Source organism: Natator depressus, chromosome 3 (genome assembly GCF_965152275.1).
Source record: "Natator depressus isolate rNatDep1 chromosome 3, rNatDep2.hap1, whole genome shotgun sequence".
Classification (NCBI taxonomy): domain Eukaryota; kingdom Metazoa; phylum Chordata; order Testudines; family Cheloniidae; genus Natator; species Natator depressus.
The window spans coordinates 33,852,730-33,874,142 of record NC_134236.1 but is presented as its reverse complement, the minus strand read 5'-3'; the positions used below and the strand labels follow the sequence as shown (position 1 = coordinate 33,874,142).

The 21,413-nt window shown below is 42.9% G+C and overlaps 1 protein-coding gene across 1 annotated transcript in view; it reads right to left on the bottom strand.

Annotated features, from left to right (window-relative positions):
* MBOAT2 (membrane bound glycerophospholipid O-acyltransferase 2) overlaps positions 1-21,413 on the bottom strand; it is a 219,634-nt gene that overhangs the window by 8,750 nt on the left and 189,471 nt on the right. Inside the window, exons 9-12 of the mRNA XM_074947686.1 lie at positions 17,488-17,591; positions 17,014-17,078; positions 14,726-14,858; positions 526-677 (exon numbers count right to left, since the gene is read on the bottom strand). Coding sequence (XP_074803787.1) covers positions 526-677; positions 14,726-14,858; positions 17,014-17,078; positions 17,488-17,591 — 454 coding nt within the window. The remainder of the gene's footprint in view (positions 1-525; positions 678-14,725; positions 14,859-17,013; positions 17,079-17,487; positions 17,592-21,413) is intronic.

Below are 21,413 nucleotides of genomic sequence, written 5' to 3'. Positions count from 1 at the left end.
ATTTGTTAGTCTCGAAGATGCCACAAGTACTCCTTGTTCTTTTCACACACTGTATAGCATGTTAAACATCTGTGTCACTTTAAAACTGCAAACAAATAATGCAAAGAAAAAGAATGGTTTTCCTGCTACATTTAAGAGCCTTCTGTGAAGCACTTTCTCTCTTTTGAGAAATATATGCCTATTTACCCTTTTATCGCTGGTTATTCATGAGAGTTACTTTAGGCAGTGGTCACTTATTGCTGTTGCTCTGTGCCCCTTGACCCATTTTCTAATCTCAGATGTGTGCTCTGAATGGCTCCTATTCCAGGAAATTCAATAGTGCACTTGTGCTCTGTGTGCTTAAGAAACTAGGAAAATTGTTACTTATTTTGTTTGTCCAAACTGGATGACAACTCACTTAGCTGGCAAGGTAGTGATCCAAATTCTAAATTTTTATCACCACTCAAAGGAGATCTCCTGCCAAAAGAATAATTTAACTTGCCTCTGAGTTCAGTGATTTTTAAAAAACCCGTGAAGTGTACTTACCTGTAAAACATGAAAGAGGGTTTTACAGAGAGCAGCACAAATGGCACAACTGTGTAACTTATTGCTACTTGAGTTGCTATCCATGTGATGACATCGTAACATAATTTAACAGGAGGAGATTCAACAAAGTAGTGTCTAATGTTGTTTCTCATCTAAAAAAAACAGATAACAGTAAACAGTATTAGTAACTAAAACATTGTTATTGAGAGCTAGTTTTATTGTATTTTATTTGTTCCATTGCCATGAAAGCCCTCAGGCACTAAAGACTTGATCTTATCTCCAGTCTCTTTCCTCTTCTCACTTTGTCCTCAAGTACACCTGATGGGGAAAGGGTTTCACATACTTTATGCTGAGACAAGGAACCTGTTGGAAAGAAGATTCCAATGCCACTCTATATGTAAGTCAAAGGATTCATCCAAGAACACTGCAGCTGGTACATGTGCATCCAAACCCTACTCAGCATCCGCTGGCCTAGGGTACAGATAGCTTGCACACCCTGGCCTTCAGTTTACCATGCATTATCTGGCCTAAGAATTTAGTATTAGAATTTAGTATTTTCAATATATCCAATCTAAATTGAGACTTCTTGTCTGATTGAAACAGCCTTGTTTTACAGTAAGTGACATCTAATTTTCTGTAAATATACATTTGTGAATAATATGAAAATAGAATACTTCAACAAAAGTCTCCTTACGGTAAGCCATTCCCATACACTCATTGACAGGATTACAGTCCAAAGCATCCTGTTTGATCTAAATGTAAGAAATTTTAATTGTGTATTTCAGAAGTCTCAATAATGTAGTAGTTAATATAACAAAATGCGTACATAACACATTCACAAACAGCTCTTGTATGTTTCTTTGAGAACCTTGTGTAACCCAGGGATCTCTTGGTGCTAGGATTGCCAACTTTCTATTTGCCTTCTCCGAGGCCCCGCACCCTGCTTACTCCATTTACCACCCCCCCCCACCATCGCTCACTCTCCCCACCCTAACTCACTCGCTCATTTTCACTGGGCTGGGGCAGGGGGTTGAGATGTGGGAGGAGGTGAGGGCTCTGGCTAGGGGTGTGGGCTCCAGGGTGGGGCCAGAAATGAGGAGTCCATGGTATGAGAGGGTGCTCTGGAGTGGAGCCGAGGGGTTCAGAGTATGGGAGGGGCTCTGGGCTGGGGGTGCGGGTTCCAGGGTGGGGCCAGAAATGAGGGGTTCAGAGTGCGGGAGGGGGCTCCTGGCTGGGTCAAGAGGTTGGGGTGCGGGGTGAGGATTCTGGCTGGGTATGCAGGCTCCTGTGTGGGGCCAGGGATGAAGAATTTGAGGTGCAGGAGGGGGCTTCGGGCTGGGGCAGGGGGTTGGGGTACAGGGATGTGTGAGGGCTCCAACTTGGGGTGCAGGCTCTGGGGTGGGGCTGGGCATGAGGGCTTTGGGGTGTAGGAGTGTGCTCTGGGCTGGGACCTAGGGGTTCAGAGGGTGGGAGGGGGGATCAGGGCTGGGGGAACGGAAGGGGGTCACAGGTGCAGGCTCTCGCTGGCGCTTACCTCAGGCAGCTCCCGGAAGCAGCGGCATGCCCCCCCTCCGACTTCTACGTGATGGTGCAGCCAGGCAGCTCTGCGCGCTGCCCCATCTGCAGGCGTCACCCCCGCAGCTCCCGTTGGCCGTAGTTCCTGGCCAATGGGAGCTGCAGAGCTGGAGCTTGTGGCCCCCTGGCTGTCCCTATAAGTAGGAGTCAGAAGGGGGACATGCCATTGCTTCCAAGAGCCATGCAGAGCCATGGCGGGCAGGGAGCCTGCCTTAGCCCCACTGCTCTGTCAACTGGACTTGTAACAACCCAGTCAGTGGTGCTGACCAGAGCAGCCAGGGTCCCTTTTCGACCAGGCGTTCCGGTGGAAAACCAGATACCTGGCAACCGTATTTGGTGCCAACTGACAGAGTTCACAGGGGTGCATAAGGGTTACGGGGTTTTGGGAGCAAAGGTATATTTAGGCTTGAGAGAAACCTGCTGTGAATTTTAAGTGTCTGTTCTGATCACGTTTAACAGCATAAGCATAAGTAGAACTGTGCATGTGTAAAATTATAGAGTAATTATGTTTAGTGTTGTGCATGTATAACAAATTTCAGAGAAATCATGTTTGTGAGTGTGGCAGGGTGGACTAGGTCTGGAGGCGCCCTGCTGGAGACCTCGTGGCCCTGTATCACCCTGTCCCAGAACAAAGCAGCGAGAAGTCCTCCAGGCAGTCTAGAGTGGCTGCAGAAGAGAGGCCAATCGGAGGGGCTGCTGGAGCAACCAATAAGGGGCCAGGAAGGCCAGATAAAAGGCAAACAGCAGAGCAGAGCCTTCAGTGAGTGGGGGGAGCTTGACAAGGGAGGAATGAGAGCCTGGCTGATTAGACAAACAGACAGAACTGAGTGCAGCAGAGGCTCACCAGACAGAACTGAGTGCAGCACAGGCTGCCAAAGACCAGGTGTTTGGCTGGCTGGCTGGCTGGCTAGAATAGCAGCAAAGCCGTCAAAAGGTCAGTGTGGGCAGGCTGAGCCTGGGGGACTGAGCATAAAACCTAGCCAGACAAGGGTTGGGCACTGCTGGTCTGGTAGCAGACTGAGCCCAGGGAGGGCTGCTGAAAAGGACACCAGTTGAGATGTGACCCAGTGTGCCTAGGGCAGCCCTCACTGGAAATGCCAAGGTTAGGGCAGACTGCAAAAGGGAGAGCAGATACTCCCAAGACTGGTGGGTAACACTGAATTTAAAGTCACAAACTGTGCTTCTGATTTCCCCACACTGCTTATCAAGAAGCAAAAAAAGAAATCACACAGCCCCCTTGTTGCATTCCAGTTCTCTGACTCCCAATCAGCACCTAGGTGCAGTACAGTGAGAAGTTATTTAAAAAACTCTGCTCACATATACAAAATGTTCTTCTGACCCCAAAGGGTCAGCCACTTTGCCAGGTCAGCATAGGTTTGGATCTTACCCAAAATACCATGCTGCCAGCCAATCCTTTAGTGTCTAAAACTAAAGGTTTGTTGTTTTAAAAAAAAAAAAAAGGAAAAAAAGCACAAGAAGAGAGATGTTAAATGGTAAAGCAGTCACATACATACAAAGACTTCAAAGTCCATATTTCAGGTTCCTAGCAGTATTGGTGAGTTTGCTGGCTTGAAAGTCCCTCTGGAACACATCCACAGCTTGGATGGGTCATTCAGTCACTCTCAACCAGTCCTGACTTCTTGAAATTTTGTCCTCCATTGACTTTCGTAGCTCTCACTCTCACAATTCTTCCACCTCTCCAATCAGTCCTTCAGGGTCTCACCTGTTGGGTTCTCTTCCTTCTCCCCTCTCCTATTCTGAGGAGGCATCCCACAACTCTATCATTAATCCACAAGTCTGGCTCTATCAGTTTTATGCTACTAACTCACAAATCTACCTTTCTACAGATGAGCTGTACTCCTCCGCCTAAGACAGCATATCGGTCTGCCTTTCTAATATTTCTCTATGGACGTCCAATTGTCATCTTAATTTGAACGTGGCCCAAACTGAGCTTTGCTCTTTCCTCTCAAGCCTTCCCCTTCTCCATCATTTTTCACATCACCCACCTCCTAGTCACACAGGTACTTAAACTAAGGGTCGTTTTGACAGTCTTCTCTCTACACCATCCAATCAAACTCTGTGTAAACATTGCAGATTTTTCTACAGAATATCTAAGATCCAACCTTTCTTCTTTCCACACACCTTAACTCTCACTCAGGCCCTCATCTCTCACCTTGACTACGGGAACCTCCTCCCTAAGAGCACCCCAGTGCTCAGGAGGCAAGAGGCTCACTGGTATCAGACAGTGAGTTTCAGCTGGCCTGACCAGTTTAGTGTATCCAAGTTCACTTATGTCATAATCTGTATCTAACAGGTGTTGTGTAAGGTGTAATTGGAAAACCAATAAATTAATGATCATTACTATTGCATTGTGTGTATATGGTAAATCCCCAAAGGACTGTACAAATGTGAAGGAAATATGGTACTAAATGTGTCTGAACCAGATAAGTCTGGGGAGTGGGTAAATAAGTTTTTCCAGACAAAGAAAAGACCAATACCTCCATCCAGGTGCAATTACAGACAATTGGCAATCAGAGTCATTCACTGGTACATCAGAGGCTGCAAGGACAAGTCAATTTGCATTGTAGAAAGCACTAGCAGTGAAAAAGAAACATGGAACCTTCTCCATCATATTCCCTGGCACCTTTCCCTACAGCAGGGAAACTTTGAGAAGGATACATTTTAAAAATTCACTGGACTATAAAAGAGAGGGGCAAAGAACTCCTAGTGACTGTTCACCTCAGAAGACAAAGGAACTGAGCACTTAGGACTTTGTGGAACATCCTGAGTAAGGGGGTGGTCAGCCATCTTGCTGGAAGGAAGTGTGGTAAGAATCTTAACAAAACTATGGTCTTGGTTCAAGGTAAGTCTTAGTCATTGGAACGTGTTTTTCACTTTTATTTGTTGGTAGCTATTTCTGACCTTAACCATCATAATTTCTCTTTACAGGAGCAATGTACCTTATTACTCCTCTGAGTGTTCCAGGTGAGGGCTGGACATTTCAGGGCAGATAATTTTGTGGAAGTTCAGGACTGGGTGTGTGCTGGACTAGTAATAACCAAGGGTACTGGAGACCAGAGTGTAGCTGTAGTGTAACAAACAGTCTTCTGGAGTCAGAGTTGCTGAACAGGGCTGCTCAACATACACACAATTAGAGCGCATGCTTGTATGCTGTCTGGGAGCATCCAGACAGGGAGCTACAGCAGCAGAGCATTTTAAGGCACTGAGGGTTACAAGACAAGCCATGACACAACCTCTCACTGGTCTGGGTTGAACCTCAAATCGTGGCATTCCCCCCCCTCCCCCCACTCTGACAAATGCCATCTTGCCCTTCTCAAGCCCATTCAAAACTCTGCTGCCAAGATCACATTCCTGGATTCTTGTTGTGACTAAGCCATCCTGGCTTACCTCCAGTGTCTTCCTGTTCTCCACAGCAAACCCACACCAACTACTCAAAAAAACCCACAACAACCTTTAAAGCCCTTCATTGTTTAACCCTGCAATTCTAATAAAGAATGGAGCCACTGATTTACATCTCAGCTGTGCCAACGATCCCAGCCCCCATCACTTAGTCCAGTTTTCTCTCAAGAACTTTTGTGTTTCTTCCAATGTGGCTCCTTCAGCATGACAGGAGGAGCTCCTTTTAAAATACCATAAGGTAACTATGCTGTCATCCTTCACATCCTTCCTCAAGACTCATCACCTCAGACATGATGTCAATTAAACACTTGACAACTACAGCTGGTGTCCTGAAACTACTACTTACTATACCAAACAATGTCACTGTTGCTTTGTCCTCCCCATGCTCCCTGTTGTATGTTCTTTGTTTCTCTGTTGTATGCACTTGCTGTGTTTTGTTATTGCTTAGATTGTAAACTCTCTGCAGCAAGAATGTGTTTTTTTTTCCTTTTCCCTCTTTCATTATGGATGGATAGTGAGTGCCTAGCTAGCACACAGTGGAGGCTTGATCTCTGTGGCCCCTATGGATCACTACAAAACAAATGAGTACTGTGGATGACATTTAAAACACAGTCTGGAAAAAATATGCGATTTTTAGTAAAACAAAATTCTAGTACCATAAGTCAGATATAAAGTACCATATAGTCCAGAACCTGTCCAAGCACAATTGTCCTGTACATACATCTTGTGCTTTGAACAGCATAGTTTTACATTTTTCTATGGATTAGGCTTCCACCACTTCCTTTCGAAGATAATTATTCCAGTTTCTCCTTCCCAACATTTGTAGGTTATTACTTCCTCCTTTACCAGTTTAGCCAAATTAAAGAAATTTAGTTCTTTCAATCTTTCCTCATAAATTAATCCTGCCAGCCTGGTACAGTTTATATAAAATCACTCACTGCTTCCACTGGAAGCATATGAATAATTATAGACATACCAATAAGCTACTGCAATCTTTTACGTGTGTATGCAAGTATTTTGGACAATTTTTTGTGGATGCTATTTGTGGATTACCTACTTAAGTACTCTGCAAACGAATGTATAACATACTAGATTTGTTGCCTGACCCTTTTTGAGGTTATTGATGTTTGGATTGATAGCCAATTGATCTATGACAAAGTTCTTACCCCAGAATCAGGCTACAGAGAAGTAACACTACAGAGTTCAATATCTCGTGGAGAGTCTCGATGTGGATGACCAGGACACCCACACTGAGGGCAAAGTAAAACCTTAGATATCTTTATTGAAATAATGAACAAAGACAGAAAGGACCCAAGTCTCATAAAAAGGTAGAAATAATACAATATTGGGGTTATCTGTGGTAGCATTCTTTGCATAAGCTCTTTAGAATTGCATACTCAAACCCTTCCTTGAGGACTTGGTGGTAAGAGACAAAGGGGTCAGCCCTGACTCTGGTATGCCATAGTGTCTGATGGTCCAAGTTCCTCAATGAATTGAAGGATCAAGTAGTGGAAAGTAGACAGGGATGGAAGAAGCCCAGAAAAGAACAAGCTCCAGACCACACGGTTGCTGCCCTGTTATAAGGCTTGAACATCATCTGCTCACGCTCAGTCTTCCATACCTAAATTTAGCCTTTTCACCCACATAATATTGAGGTGTACTTACTCTGTAGGTTAACATATTGATACGTGTAACTGCCATCTTAGCTCATTATCATACACATCATCCCTTGCTTAAGCAGATTTGTGGTTATTACTTCCATGTTCTTTATGGTAGCATCTACTGGTACATTGTAACTCCTACCATTGAGCAAGCTCTCCTAACTTCCCAAAAGGTAAAGGTAACCTGTGATGGGGCGTCTGCCCCACACTGGTGGAGAAAGGGTTAAAAGCAGCCCTGAGGAGGCTGTGCAGCAGACAGCCAATCAGAGAGGGGCTGCAATGAGCAGCCAATTAGGGCAGAGCAGGCCCATATATAAAGAGAGCTGTAGGGCAGAGGGGGCAGTTCCCTCTTGGAAGCCCAGGGAGAAAGGACTGGGTCCCTGAAGGGCTAAGGGAACCACCAGCACCCTGGACAGAGCAATGCTGGGCTGGGCTGGGCTGGGCTGGGCTGGGCTGGGCTGGGCTGGGTCGGGTCGGGTCGGGTCGGGTCAGGTCAGGGGAGCGAGAGGGAGCTCCAGCCTGACTGGCTGAAAGACTAAAGCCCAGATAGGGCTATGGGGAAGTGGCCCAGGGAAACGGACGGCGGGGGCTGAAGGAGACGCAGCACGTGGCTGCTGCCTAGAGGGTCTCTGGGTTGGGACCTAGAGTAGTGGGAGTGCCCAGGTCTCCTTCCCCGCTCCATTGCCCCCACTTGCCACTGAAGGGAGTGGCCAGTGAAAGGCTGCAGTTTGCGCCTGAGGCAAGTGGCTAGAACCTTGGGCTGTGGTCAGCCACGGAGGCGAGTGGCTGGACAGAGGGCAGTTGTTCCCCCGGAATGGGGGGAGAGGGGAGAATGGAATGGGGCATGGTGGAAGGGCTGTGTCCTGAAGAGGATGGCGTGATCCTTGAGGCGATGCGAGTCCAGTGCAGAAGTGAAGGTGGTGAGTCTGAGCTAATTCCCAGAACGACCAGCAGGAGGCGCCATGGTGGTGAGTCGGCACAATTACATAACCGTTAAGCCATTTATCTAAGCCAAGGGTTATGGGATATTTAACCACCCTTATGCTAATTCATGCTTAAACTAATGTTTTACAGGATACAGACCTGTAGGTTTCTTGCATTACAACTGAATATAATGAAAGCAGCTAAATATAATGAGGGCAAGTCAGGGAATAATAGGCAAGTTTGCCCTACAGGCTACAGATTGTAACAGCCACTGTTAAATATTTAAACACTATATTAATTCATAGTATAAATTTATCACATTTAAAGAAATATGCAATAAGTACTATGAAAAAAATTAGTCATATTAAAAACTTTTTGATTCCAAGACCTTGTCAGCACTGGATGACTCTCATAAGTTTACTCAGGGCCACAAGGTTAAGCTGACAGCAATGGGGACTGATTCAGGAGGTTTCTAGTTCAACACATAGGTGGAAGGATATATTTGGGTTCTCATTTTTTGGGCTAAAAGTAGAAGTCTGTAGGGCCAGAAATTGCACAGCATGTTGAGAGAATGGAAGATGGAGCATTTTTGAAGTCTTGAGCCAGAGCTATGGGAAAGGGCAGAAAAATTATTTCTTCCTGTAATGTCCACAAAGTCACAGTTAACAAAACTAATCAGGCTGCTCACCACTTAGAACAATCTGGCTGCCTCATATTAGCCCAGACCTGTAGAAGAGCTCTGGGTAAATTGGAAAGCTGAAGCTGGTCCAATAAAAGATATTACCTCACCTACCTTATCTCTCTAATTGGGAAAGACTTTTACGTATTTTAGGAGATTTTTCTACCTATTTGGGGATAAATTCTATCAGTATTTGGACAGTATTGTCCGGAAAATGGTTGACTTGTGGCTGGATGAAACAATCACTGGATGATCCATCACTCTCACAGATCTTGGGAGACAGGCCAGTCCTTGCTTACAGACATCCCCCCAACCTGAAGCAAATGCTCACCAGCAACCACACACCACACAACAGAACCACTAACCCAGGAACCTATCCTTGCAACAAAGCCCATTGCCAACTGTCTCCACATATCTATTCAGGGGACACCACCATAGGGCCTAATCACATCAGCCACACCATCAGAGGCTCATTCACCTGCACATCTACCAATGTGATATATGCCATCATGTGCCAGCAATGCCCCTCTGCCATGTACATTGGCCAAACTGGACAGTCTCTACGTAAAAGAATAAATGGACACAAATCAGACGTCAAGAATTAACATTCAAAAACCAGTCGGAGAACACTTCAATCTCTTTGGTCACTCGATTACAGACCTAAAAGTGGCAATACTTCAACAAAAAAAACTTCAAAAACAGACTCCAAGGAGAGACTGCTGAATTGGAATTAATTTGCAAACTGGATACAATTAACTTAGGCTTGAATAAAGACTGGGAGTGGATGTGTCATTACACAAAGTAAAACTATTTCCCCTTGTACTGTTCTTGTAAAGTGCTGGAAATGGCCCACCTTGATTATCATTACAAAAGGTCCCCCCCCCACCCCCGCTCTCCTGCTGGTAATAGCTCACCTTTCTTGATCACTCTTGTTACAGTCTGTATGGTAACACCCATTGTTTCATGTTCTCTGTGTATGTAAAATCTCCCCACTATATTTTCCACTGTATGCATTCAATGAAGTGAGCTGTAGCTCACGAAAGCTTATGATCTAATAAATTTGTTAGTCTCTAAGGTGCCACAAGTACTCCTTTTCTCCATATGGTTGAGTATTGACTGTTTTTACCTACTGAGGATCAGTGACCTACAATAAGCAATATGCAGTCATGCCCCTCATGGTTATTAAACACATGCAGAGTGGAAGGGTTAGGATTATTATTGACAAATACTGTTAACACTTTCTTATGGAAGAGCAAGATGCCCGCTTCCCTCTAATGAATAGTTGTTTGTCCTTTGTCTTCACTTAGATCATTTTGCCAGTTACCGACCTGTACCGTCAGATTTTGTATGTTTGTGGTTTTTTGGAGGGGTGGTGGTGATAAAGCAGTTCTTCTATCATCGGCAGCCTTCTTACAGACCCCTTTCAAACTGGCTTTGAATCTAGGTACAGTCAGTTTTTGTGCTGATTTCTTAAGAGACTGTCTGCCCTGTGAAGGACAAGATCAAGTGTCCATGCAGATTCTGGTATCGTTATGAAAGGCTGCTGATGGAGGAGCATAATTATGTGTTCCTGACTCAGTGAACCTTGGAAGTAACTGACAGAATCATGCTTGAGAAGCTCTGCGATCCTGGTACCGTTGGTGGAATGAAGGTGGGATTGAAAACAGAATTTCAAATCTGATTTTTTATTAAGGCATGGCTAGATGGTGGAGTGTCTTAAGGAAGAAGATAAGTTTGTGCTTTGTACAAGGGTTACAATCTAGAAGACTCCTTTTGGACTTCTGACTAATCTTGAATTCTCAGACAGCAGCAGTTGTCAAGAGTTCTTTCAATTCCAGTTGAGTCTGTCTAGGAGGTCGTGGTCCTTCCGTACTGGTGTCCATGCCAGAATTATCCATGCCTTTGTGACTTTTTTTTTGTATTCAACTTGGGAGCTAACCTTAAAAACTACTCAGAAATTTTGGTAGAGCTGGCTTGCTTAGTGGTGCTTCTTGAGTACAACAAATTACACCTACACTAGCTACCAACTTGTTTCTGGCTGAGACTCAAGGCATTATCTATAAATTCCTACACTGCTTAGTGACCTGGTTTTCCCTAGGATCACCTCTGTCTTTATGCTCCATCTAAAGAGCTGAGATCAGTGAGGATCCTTCTGTTATACATACTAGATTTGACCTCTTAGGCTAAGCTCTCTCACTGGAGTATCCTCCACGGAAAGCCACATCCTCCACTGGTCCAACATAGCCTGTTTATTTTGTACTTTCAAGGTATGAGATAAGGACTATCTACTTACTCAGGCTTTTGCTTGAGGAATGACCTGATTAAGTGGAGTTTTCTGTGGTTAGGGACAAGTTCTTTTGGGGTCAAAATTATTTCTCTGTGTGTGTGGTTTTTTTGTTTTGTTTTTTGTTTTTTATTTTATTGTTCAATGTGGGCCTGATCCAACACCCATAAAAATAAATGGAGCAGAGTTTTACAAATCAAAAAATTTGATTCAATTGTCAAATGTTAATCACTCTGCCATTTTACAGTGTTTTTAAAAAAATAATTTTGAAAGCGCTAGGCAAAAGCAAAAATTTAACTTTTTAGAAAGGTAGCCTTATGCAGGTATGAAGTGGCCTTATTTGCTTCCCTGTCATATCTCAAAAAACAGCTGCAACAAAACATACTCTTGTGAATTTGTAAATTACTTTGCAGCCTGAGATCTTGAGTGTCATTTTAAGCTAAGGTTAAAAATTCATATTTCAGTTACAATTCCCGTAAAAAAGTGTGTGGTTATAAATTGTACCTGCAGCATACTAGTATGGCAATTGTAACACATACTAAGGTCTAAATGCACAAAGAGAGAGAAAAAGCACACAAAGTATATTTTAAATGATCATTCTTTCATTGGCCAAAGAGCTGCTTCTTAATGACAGAGACATCCCTTGAAGGAGGGAGGAAGGGAGGGGTGCATGGCACAGGCGCCGGCTTTTTCCTTTGCCCGGGGGTGCTCATCTCCTGCTCAGCCCCAGGCCTCACACCCACTCCACCCCTTCCCCCAAGCCCCCACCTCCGCCCTGCCTCTTCCCACCCAGTTCCGCCCCCTCCCCCAAGGCCCCACCCCACCCTGCCTCTTTCCATCCTGCCTTTTCCCACCCAGTTCTGCCCCCTCCCCTGAGTGCGCCCCATCCCCTCTCTTCCCCTTCCCGCTCAGTGCCTCTTGCACGCCTTGAAACAGCTGATCACAGCTGCTGGGAGGGAGGGGGAGGAGTTGATCAGTGGGGCCGCCGGCAGGTGGGAGGTGCTGGGGGGGGGGGGAGGAGGGAAGCTAGCTGCCGTTAGGTGCTAAGCACCTGCTAATTTTTTCCTGTGTGTGCTCCAGCCCTGGAGCACCCATGGAGTTGGCGCCTATGGCAGAGAGCATGAGAGCTCATTACAGCTGAGTTGGCCCAGCTGCAGGGTCAGTTATAGTCCCTTAAGGACCTCACAAGAGTGGAAGATCAGTGTACTTTCATTCCATCCTACCCCACTCCCCTGTCACACCTCTTACCCTTGGTTGGAGGCTGAGACAGGAGGCTGCCTCCAAGTGAATTTCCACCAAAAGAGTTTCCCTTCACAAGGGGTATTACTTATCACCAGAATCCTGCCCCTTTGTGCCACTGAGCAGTGCAACAGTGTCACATCATAATGGATAATCTGGCCGTAGGCATAATGTCCTGTGCACATGACTCAAAAGAACTCCTAAACCCAAATCTTGGGATTATATACATTTCTTCCATGGTCTTCGAAAAGTCATGCCGCTCTGTTTCAGTCAATACTGAAATGAGATTAAGGCTTTCCTATCTCACAGGATTATGAAGATTGTTGAAGATGAAAAAGTGCTATATAATTACTACATATGATTAGCATGATTGTCATATCTTGTTCAATGAAATGCCTCAGCATGTTTCCTCCTAACATCGCACCCATCACAGAATTGTCCTGGAGTGTGGAGCCTGTGTAGAACAGGAAGATATGGTCCACTTCCTCTCCCACTCTCCAAAGATGCCATGTTTTAATGATGCAATAAAAAATAAGGGCTTTTTTTAAAAAAAAGTATATATTATACATAAACAATTGTACCTTTAATTTGTATGCACAACTGCAACTGCATGTGAAAAATTCAAGTAACCAAGTTACTTATATGGCTCCCATCAACATAATACCTGAGTGCCTCACAATCTTAAGTTTTTATCCTCACAACCCCACTGTGAGGCAGGAAGTGCTATTATTCCATTTTACAGAAGGGAATGGAGGCACACAGAGGCTAAGTGACTTGACCAACGTCACACAGGAAGTTTGTGGTAGAGCAGGGAATTAAACCCAGGTCTCTCCAAATCCTAAATTAGCATCCTATCCACTGGGCCATCCTTCTGCTTTAGTTGTTCAAGGAAATGGTCAGTTATGCATCTACATGGCCATTTGTGCCAATCTGTAGTAAATTGAAGTAAATTGGTACAATTGCATATGCAGTTTAAAAAATCAGCCCAGTTAAGATTTATCATCCAAATTCTACAGAATTAGCTGAATAGAAATCTAGGTTATTTACACTTGAAAGGATTAGATTTTAATCAGTAAATCTCATTAATAAGGAATTGAGAGGAAGGTGGTGATCACACAGAATCTGATATTTACTGTCCCTTGTTAAGTCTGTGAAGAACTGACATGATAAAACACCTCAACCTGTTTTGGATAGTCAGTACTACTAAAATACTTGCACACAAACCCAAGTTCTGAAAACTAGAGAGCTAAACATACCCGTGAGAGAGATGAAATATGACAGTGAGGGGTGCTCCACCGGAGAGTGGAGTGTTGCGATTTGTGCCAGGGAACTGTTCATGGGCCTTGCCTGGGGCTCTAGCTTTTGTATCAGCCTGGCTGAAAAGTGTGAAGATCCACCCCTCTAGTGGCAGGAAAGGGGAAGGGAATTTATGTCTATATACTGCGGCTCCAGAGGCTGTTGTTAGGAAAGGGGTCACAGCTGTAAAATGGGACAATAATGCTAACCCATGTTTGTAAAATGCTTTGAGATATATGGAGGAAAGTATTATATGTTTTATTAGTAGGAGGAGTCTGATCAACTGAAGCTCCAGCTCCCACCAGCAGTTGGAAGGTGCAAAGAATCTTCTGTTCCATCTCTCTCTCTCCCCTTCACAGTCTCCCGCCTGCTCTGATGGCAAAGAGGTCTCTGTTACTGTATCCCTCCCTGCTCAGCCTCCATTTTTGGGGTCATCTTCCTCCTTGATTAACTCTAATACCTACTTTCCCAAGCAGCACTGTGACACTGACCAATTTCTTGACAGGTTTACTCTTTAGTTTCTGGGTTTATTTTTCTGGATCCACAGGGTTCTGAATAGCAGCAGTAAAACTGACCAAAATCTTATTAACGTCACTCTGCTGTTGCTTGGCAGAACTCTCAGCAGCAAATGTACTAGAGATGTTTGTCTGCTGGCTGAGGAGAACACTGCTTTACTTTAATAGCTTTACAAAAGTACCAAACACAAGTTTATTTTAAAATTATTATTACATTCTACAGAAATTGTTAGCTTAGGCCTCCAAACCCTAAGGAAAGATTCCTCCTCCTCACTGGCAAGTAAATGACTTTTTACTATCACTTTAACGATCTCTGTTCATATCACAGTAATATTGAACGAGATAGTCAGTGCAGCTTGAACTTCACATGAAAGATGTGCTACAAAAGCACTAACAGCAATGCAGTCCTTCCTCTCTTGTCTTTCCTCCCATCCCTCCCTTCTATTCATCACTCCCACTGCTGTTACATCTAAAATATAGATTATACTTTTTGGGCCCAGATTGTGTCTGAGTTTCCCTTGTGATGCACACACCTGTGGGCACTGTAGCATAGTCACTTTGCTTTTACAAAACTAATTACTCATTAAAATACATGGTTGGTACTTACGGCTCGTGCTGCTAATGTCATTAGTACTCCTGTTAAAAATGTTAAATAATATCCTGGGTACACACCATGCCAAATGGCTGAAAGGATGAAGGTCTGGATCGTAGGACTGAAGGAAGCTCGCTCATAGCATACTCTAAGAAGTAAAGTAAACATATTAAAGGCAAAGGGTATAAGGGAGGGAAGATGATCAACAATAGTGCCAATAACCATTTTAAAACCTAGCAAGCCATAGATTAAATAGCAGCTGCTATTTGGTTACATAGTTCTATTGAATCTTGGACTTAACCATTAACATATTATGATTTACAGAAAATGCTGAAACTTTACTCTCAGCTTTGATACCAGATCTCAGTGCTACCATGTATGCTCCTTCACAATGGCATGACACCACTCCTCAAAGGCAGAACTCTACTGGCTAGCTACTATAGCGGGATGGGAAATGCATTACCTGTCCGATGAGAATTTTTGAGATTTCAAAAAAAAAAAGTTCCCATCCCAAACTGGGATGAAAATGTTCATGTACCAAAAATCTGAACAAATTCTGATTGCATCAATTGAAATGTTTCATTGCAATAATTTCAAAACATTTAGTTTCAATACTGACCTTTTGTTTCTTTAAGCCTTTTTTCTTCACTATAAATTAACTTAATTTTGAAATGAAGTCATTAGGACCCCAAAACTGGAGCTTTTCCAGAAATAGGAAAACACAGAAATGGGACATCTCAACAATTTCAATTTTTTTTTTCAAAATGGGAAACTTATTAAAACCGACCCTTTGCAGAAAACAGTTTTGGTTTGACAAACTGGCATTTTCTGATTAAAAAAGGTTTTGTTGAAAAATTCCCAACCAGCCCTAGTAGGGAGTACGTCTCTAGACCCCGAGCTGTGTGTGCAACTGCCCCTTCATGCTGACTTCTCTGACAATAAATTCTGTGACGACATGAGTTTTGGCTTGCAAATAGGTGTTTACATTAGCAGACATAATTTGATCTTCCCTGCAATAAAATTTAAATTATTAAAACCATTTCTGCTTTTCAAGGATAGAACAAATGTTTGGGGAGGAAGGTGTACACCCCTACACACACCCCTCTTGTAAGGAGAGAAAATTTGAGGGATACACCTTACTCTCTGGAGGAGGCAGTTGCGGGTGTGTTCCACTATGTGAAGAGCAGGTTTACATTTGCTGGGAGCCCTTTCCCTGTTATGAGCAGTGTTGGACTTGGAGGGAGGAGTCTGATTAGACAGAGCAACTACAAAGCCAAAGAGCTCCTAGTAGCATGTATGCCTTCCCTAATCACTGCACTAGATCTGGTATCACAGCAAGATTGTAATACTTGCATTGAGAATGAGTATCAATCTACTCTACAGGCTTTATTCCATATTTCCACCATACCATTGGAAAGGCACTGCTAATTCAAGAGGCCAATCCAGCAGAATACATACGAATCAACCACAGGTTGCAGAAGACTGTAGTTACTGTCTTTACACAGGTTGTCTATTCAAAGATGCTAGTCATCTTTTGAATAGTGCCAAAACTTAGGAAAGACCTCTTCACAACTAGAAGTTACTTCATAGAACAGGAATCTTATATAAATTAGCTTCTTCTGATTACCAACATCCTATTTCCTAGACCTGTGGCTATTAAGCTTCTGCAGTCCGAAGTGTTTAGTAAAGGCATATGTAAGGCTCCAAGATGGGGTCTACCCAGACTGCCGGCTATTAATAAAGTTTTTCTGCTGAGGGGAAAATGGACCTGCCTCGACATAATTGCCAAGAAGGATGGCCGTTTTCTGCCTTCTATTCACCTAGCTGAAGTGGGATGTTTCATTTGGCTCTATATTCATCCACCCTCACAACCATTTCAAGGGGGAACAGCGGGGAAGCATTAGCCCATTGGAAACCATCTCTTATTTCTGGCCAAGCCAGGGAACAACGAATCTGCCATTTACATGAGGGAACTGAAGAAAACAATGTGCACACAGCATACTCTCCCAACAGCATTCCCATGTGGTTTAGAGCTTGCAGTGTAGTTTCTAGGAAGGGAGAGGGTATAGACAGTTCCCATTCATAATACAGGGAAAATTCTGTGACTGGGTAGTTAAAGAAGCTCATAGGGTCCTCCACAGGCCAGCAACCCGAGGCAGATAACGCTATAATTAAAGCATATCATCGATTATGCAGCTGCACTGGTTTAGGATTTCTAACAACAAGTATTCATAGATTATTTTTAAAGATAAGTAATAAAGAAACTTCAAAGCAGAAAAGCTTTCTTTTAAGAAATACAGTACCTTTTAAGCCAAAGAGCTGTTTGAATATTCCAGTTATCAAGAAACATCTTGAAACTCGTTGAAAACTGTAAAACCAAAACATTAATTATTTCTGCAAAACGTAAAGACACCACATTAAAGAGTCATGCTGTATTTCAGAATAGTGTGAAACACAAACCAAGTATTCTTTGGGGATGAGCTGAATAAGGACAGCAGGAATTTACTTAACCGCTCTATTATAAGCCTGCTTTTATTCCTTCATTTGTAACTCTACATTTAGAGTATTCATAATCACAAAAAAATTCCACAAGCTAGTTGGCTTGCAGAAGATATCCAAAATGTATCTGATTTGTCACTCCTTCCCCTAGACACTGATTGTCACCTCTGATTTGTGACACCTTTGCAATCCTGAGAATAGAAAAAGTGTAAGACAATTTAATGCCTTTAAAATGTTCTACATGAGGACAATTTTATTTGAAAGAGCCATGAACAAACCTCTATATGCTGGATTCTCAGATTTGATATTAAATCCCAGCGTGATGCTCCATTTTTGTCATATCCTCTAAAACCAAACCCTGCTGCATTATTAATTGCATCTGCTGCAATGAAATAAGAGAAAACAATTGACGTAAGTAGTTATAAATTTCCTACATTACAAATATTGTGCATCCTATGACAAGTACTTTGTACACATGATCTGTTGTATAATGTACTTTTTGGCTGTATTTTTAAATGTTTAGAAGTGCCTAGAGTCACTGGATTAGGACCTTAACTATCAAGAGAAAAGAATAAGACAAATAAGGATATATGTTTGCAAACCAAGTTATTTTCAATCTTAAAATAATTTTTTATAAACAAAGAAAAGCAAACAGGAATATAATACACCATCAATTTCACAATGTAGGCATCTTCTCCTATCAGTCCATTTATTTCTATTTGGTCCTTTCTTTCTACTTGGGAGAGGGTATCTTTGCCTTCCAATATGCCTGTTTGATCAAACTGACAGAGGAACCCATTCAAGCTCACTGTGATGCATGGTATTAACTACCACCCAAAGAGAAGAGAAAAATTGGAATTCGATCAGTTCTATTTTGAATATAAACTGAACTCAATTTAAGATTAGAAAGCACAGGCATATCCACTGGTTGCAGTGGTTTGAGAAAGTGTCCCAGTGTTCAGATGCCTTCCTTCACTTTGTGAGGGATACACAAGCTGAATGTGTAAACATAAAAATAAAAATGTCTCACTTCATGGTGTTTCAGATAGCATACCAAAGTCTGATGCTCTAAATATGTGCCTGTTAAAAATCAATGGGGAAAAATGAACTACTGAGAAAGACATGATTTCTAATGTGTACTCAAAATTTCTTCTAATAGTACAAGTCCTGATATCAGGACAGCCCACAGTTCCTTTCTGATGATACAGGGGCCCCTGAAGAAAAAGTAGGGGAAGCAAAGGTGGCTCTGAAGAGGCAATATAATCCAAGTACTCTAATAGAACTGGCGTGGCTGTGGTGGATTTGAGGATGAGCTCTCGCTGCCTAGAAAATGCTTCATGTAGCAAATGTAATATATAGCCTCTGACAGCTAAATTCTTACCACTTGCCTTGTCATGGTGCAGGTGTTTTTCACTGAAAGTGGGGGCATGAAAGGCAGGCATCTGTTGCCTTATAACAAAATTGCTTCAGGCAGATGGGACTCATTTGCTGTGACATGCAGTCCACCTACAAGAAGGGATGCTGATTTCAAACCAAAAATGTCAGTCCTGAAAGCCAGTTTGTAAACGTTGTGCCTATCACACATGCTCTATGGGCCTTGGTCTTCAGGGAGTACACCAGTACCATGCTAGTACAACACTTACACCCCTGTAAGTGACTCACAACCGCTGTGCCTGATGCCTGTGGAAAATGGGGAAAGGCTACCACATTCTGGGCACATGTGGCTAAAGAAATGAGACCATAGTGAGACTATGTTTGGCTTCCCTGAATACGGGAACAGTGCCTGGAAAATCAAGAGAAATAACTGAGATGTTGAAAAGAAGGGGAGTGCATATTGCCTGTATACAAGAGAAAAAATGAAAGGAATTAATATCCATGACCATCAGGGGAGGGCTACAAGATAATGTATCACTGTTCAGCAGCAAGGAGAAATGGAGTAGTAATAATCGCAGCAGAAATATTACAGGATAAGGTATGGACATCCAAAGGAAGAGTGACCAGCTGATGGAATTTAGAATAGCATTGAGTAGAGAATATTTAATGTTGTATGTGAATATATGTGCAGGTTGGTTGTATGATTGAGGAGAAGGAGGAATTCCACATAGTGCTGGACCAAGTGATAGGTGAAATACCACAAGCTGAGTGCTTGATCATGGGAGCAGATCGCAACAGGCGTGTGGGAGAACACAGGGATAGGTACAATAATTGTCACGGTTTGTAACCAGAAATGAAACTGGTGAGGGTAACTTAGAGTTAACTAGAACCCATGGCCTGATTGATGCCAATATATACTTTGTAAAAAGGAGAAGCACCTAATTATGTACAAGAGTGGTGCCACCAGCCCCAGATTGATTACTTCCTGACAAGAGGAAGTGATAGAAAAACATGAGACTGTAAAGTGATCCTGGGAGAACAGATTGCGGGCAACACAGATTGCTTGTAATGGACTTCTGAGTGAAAAGGCCAGTGGGGGACAAAAGACAAGTTGTGAAACAAAGGATAAAGCAGTGGAGGCTCACAGATAGGGAAGTTAGTCTGAGATTAAGGATGAGATACTTGGAGGTTGGACAATGACCAAATCGACCACACTGATACCAGTGAAGTTTGGGAGAAAATATCAAAACATATTATAGAAAATGTGCAAATGTGTGGCCAAATGAAAAGAGGGAAATGTCATGGCAATGAGACATGGTGATGATCCAACAATGTGCCAGAGGCAATGAAAAAGAAAGGTGTAAGCAACGGCAGAAAGTAAAAATGGTAGAAAGTTATAAGAAATGCAAGCTTGTAAAGATAACAACACAAAGAGCAGTTGCAGAAACTAAGGGTCGGATATTTAAAGACTTGTAAGCAGTAAGTAAGCACTTGGGAACTGTAAAGTGTGTCAAAGATGAAAATGGAAGAGTACTGGTGGAAGACGGTGATATCACTAGGAGGTGGCAGCTATTTTATGAGAAGCTGCTCAGTGAAGACAATGTGAAGAAACCACCGAAGGAAGTATGTGCAAGAAAAAGCCTCACAAGACCTTTCATCATGGTGGAGACTCAGATAGGGTTCAAGGTTACAAAACCAGTAAGGCAGTGGGATCGGCCAACATACCAATTGAGGGAATGGTGACAGTGATGAACTTTTTCAACTTATTTTTCTGCACTGGAAGAAGGCCAATATTGTTTCCTATCTTTAAGTGTAAAGGAGATGTGCAAGAAAGTAGCACTTAGCAACCCATCAAATTAATGAGTCACACTTTGAAATGACTGGTAAGAATCATCGAGAAAAGACTTTGGGAGGAGCTGGAACATCAAATAAGCAACAACCAATTCAGGTTTACGCAAGGAAGGTCATCACAGGACACAGTGTTTTCAGCCCAAATATTACAGAAGTACAGAGAGAAATGCAAGGGATTGCACTTAGTGTTTGTGGATTCAGAAAAGGCTTATGACAGAATTCCTAGAGAACTGTTATGGTGATGCCTGTGGTCATGCAATCTGCAAGAAACATATGTTAAAACTATCATGGATATGTATGAGAGTAGCACAACAGTAGTGAGAAGCAGCAGTGGCTACAGTGAATCATTCACTGTGGGGATAGGCCTACATCAAGGATCCGCCCATTCCTAGTTCCGATTATAATAGACACATTGACACAGGAGATTAGGAGAGAGGCTCCATGGAGCATGGTTTTTGCTGACATGTTGTGCCATGAAGATTAATACAAACTGGAAAGGGACCTAGAACAATGGAGGGCTACAATAGAAGAAAATGGCTTACAAAAGACAGACTACATATAAAGTTTAATTGAGAGGAACAATGAGAAATCAATAAAGTTAGATGGTATAAAGTTAAACTCTGAACCTCAGTTCAGTGTTGAGCCATGATGAGAATGTGGATGCAGATGTTAGAAGCTGCATGCAGAGTGGGTGGTGTAAATGTAGGGAGTTGATGGGGATTATATGTGCCAAGTACACTAAAGAGCAAAGTGTAGAAGATCATGATTAGGCCAGCCATGATACATAGGCTGGAATACTGGTCAATGAGGAAGAGAGAAGAACACTACTTCATACTGCCAAAACAAGAATGCTCAGTTGGACACTGAGTAAGACAACAGCTGCTAAGCTATGCAATTAAATGGTATGAGCTATGATACAGGCAGCCTCCATTATGGAAAAGCTGAGGGAGTACAGGCTGAGATGGCCGCGTCACATGAC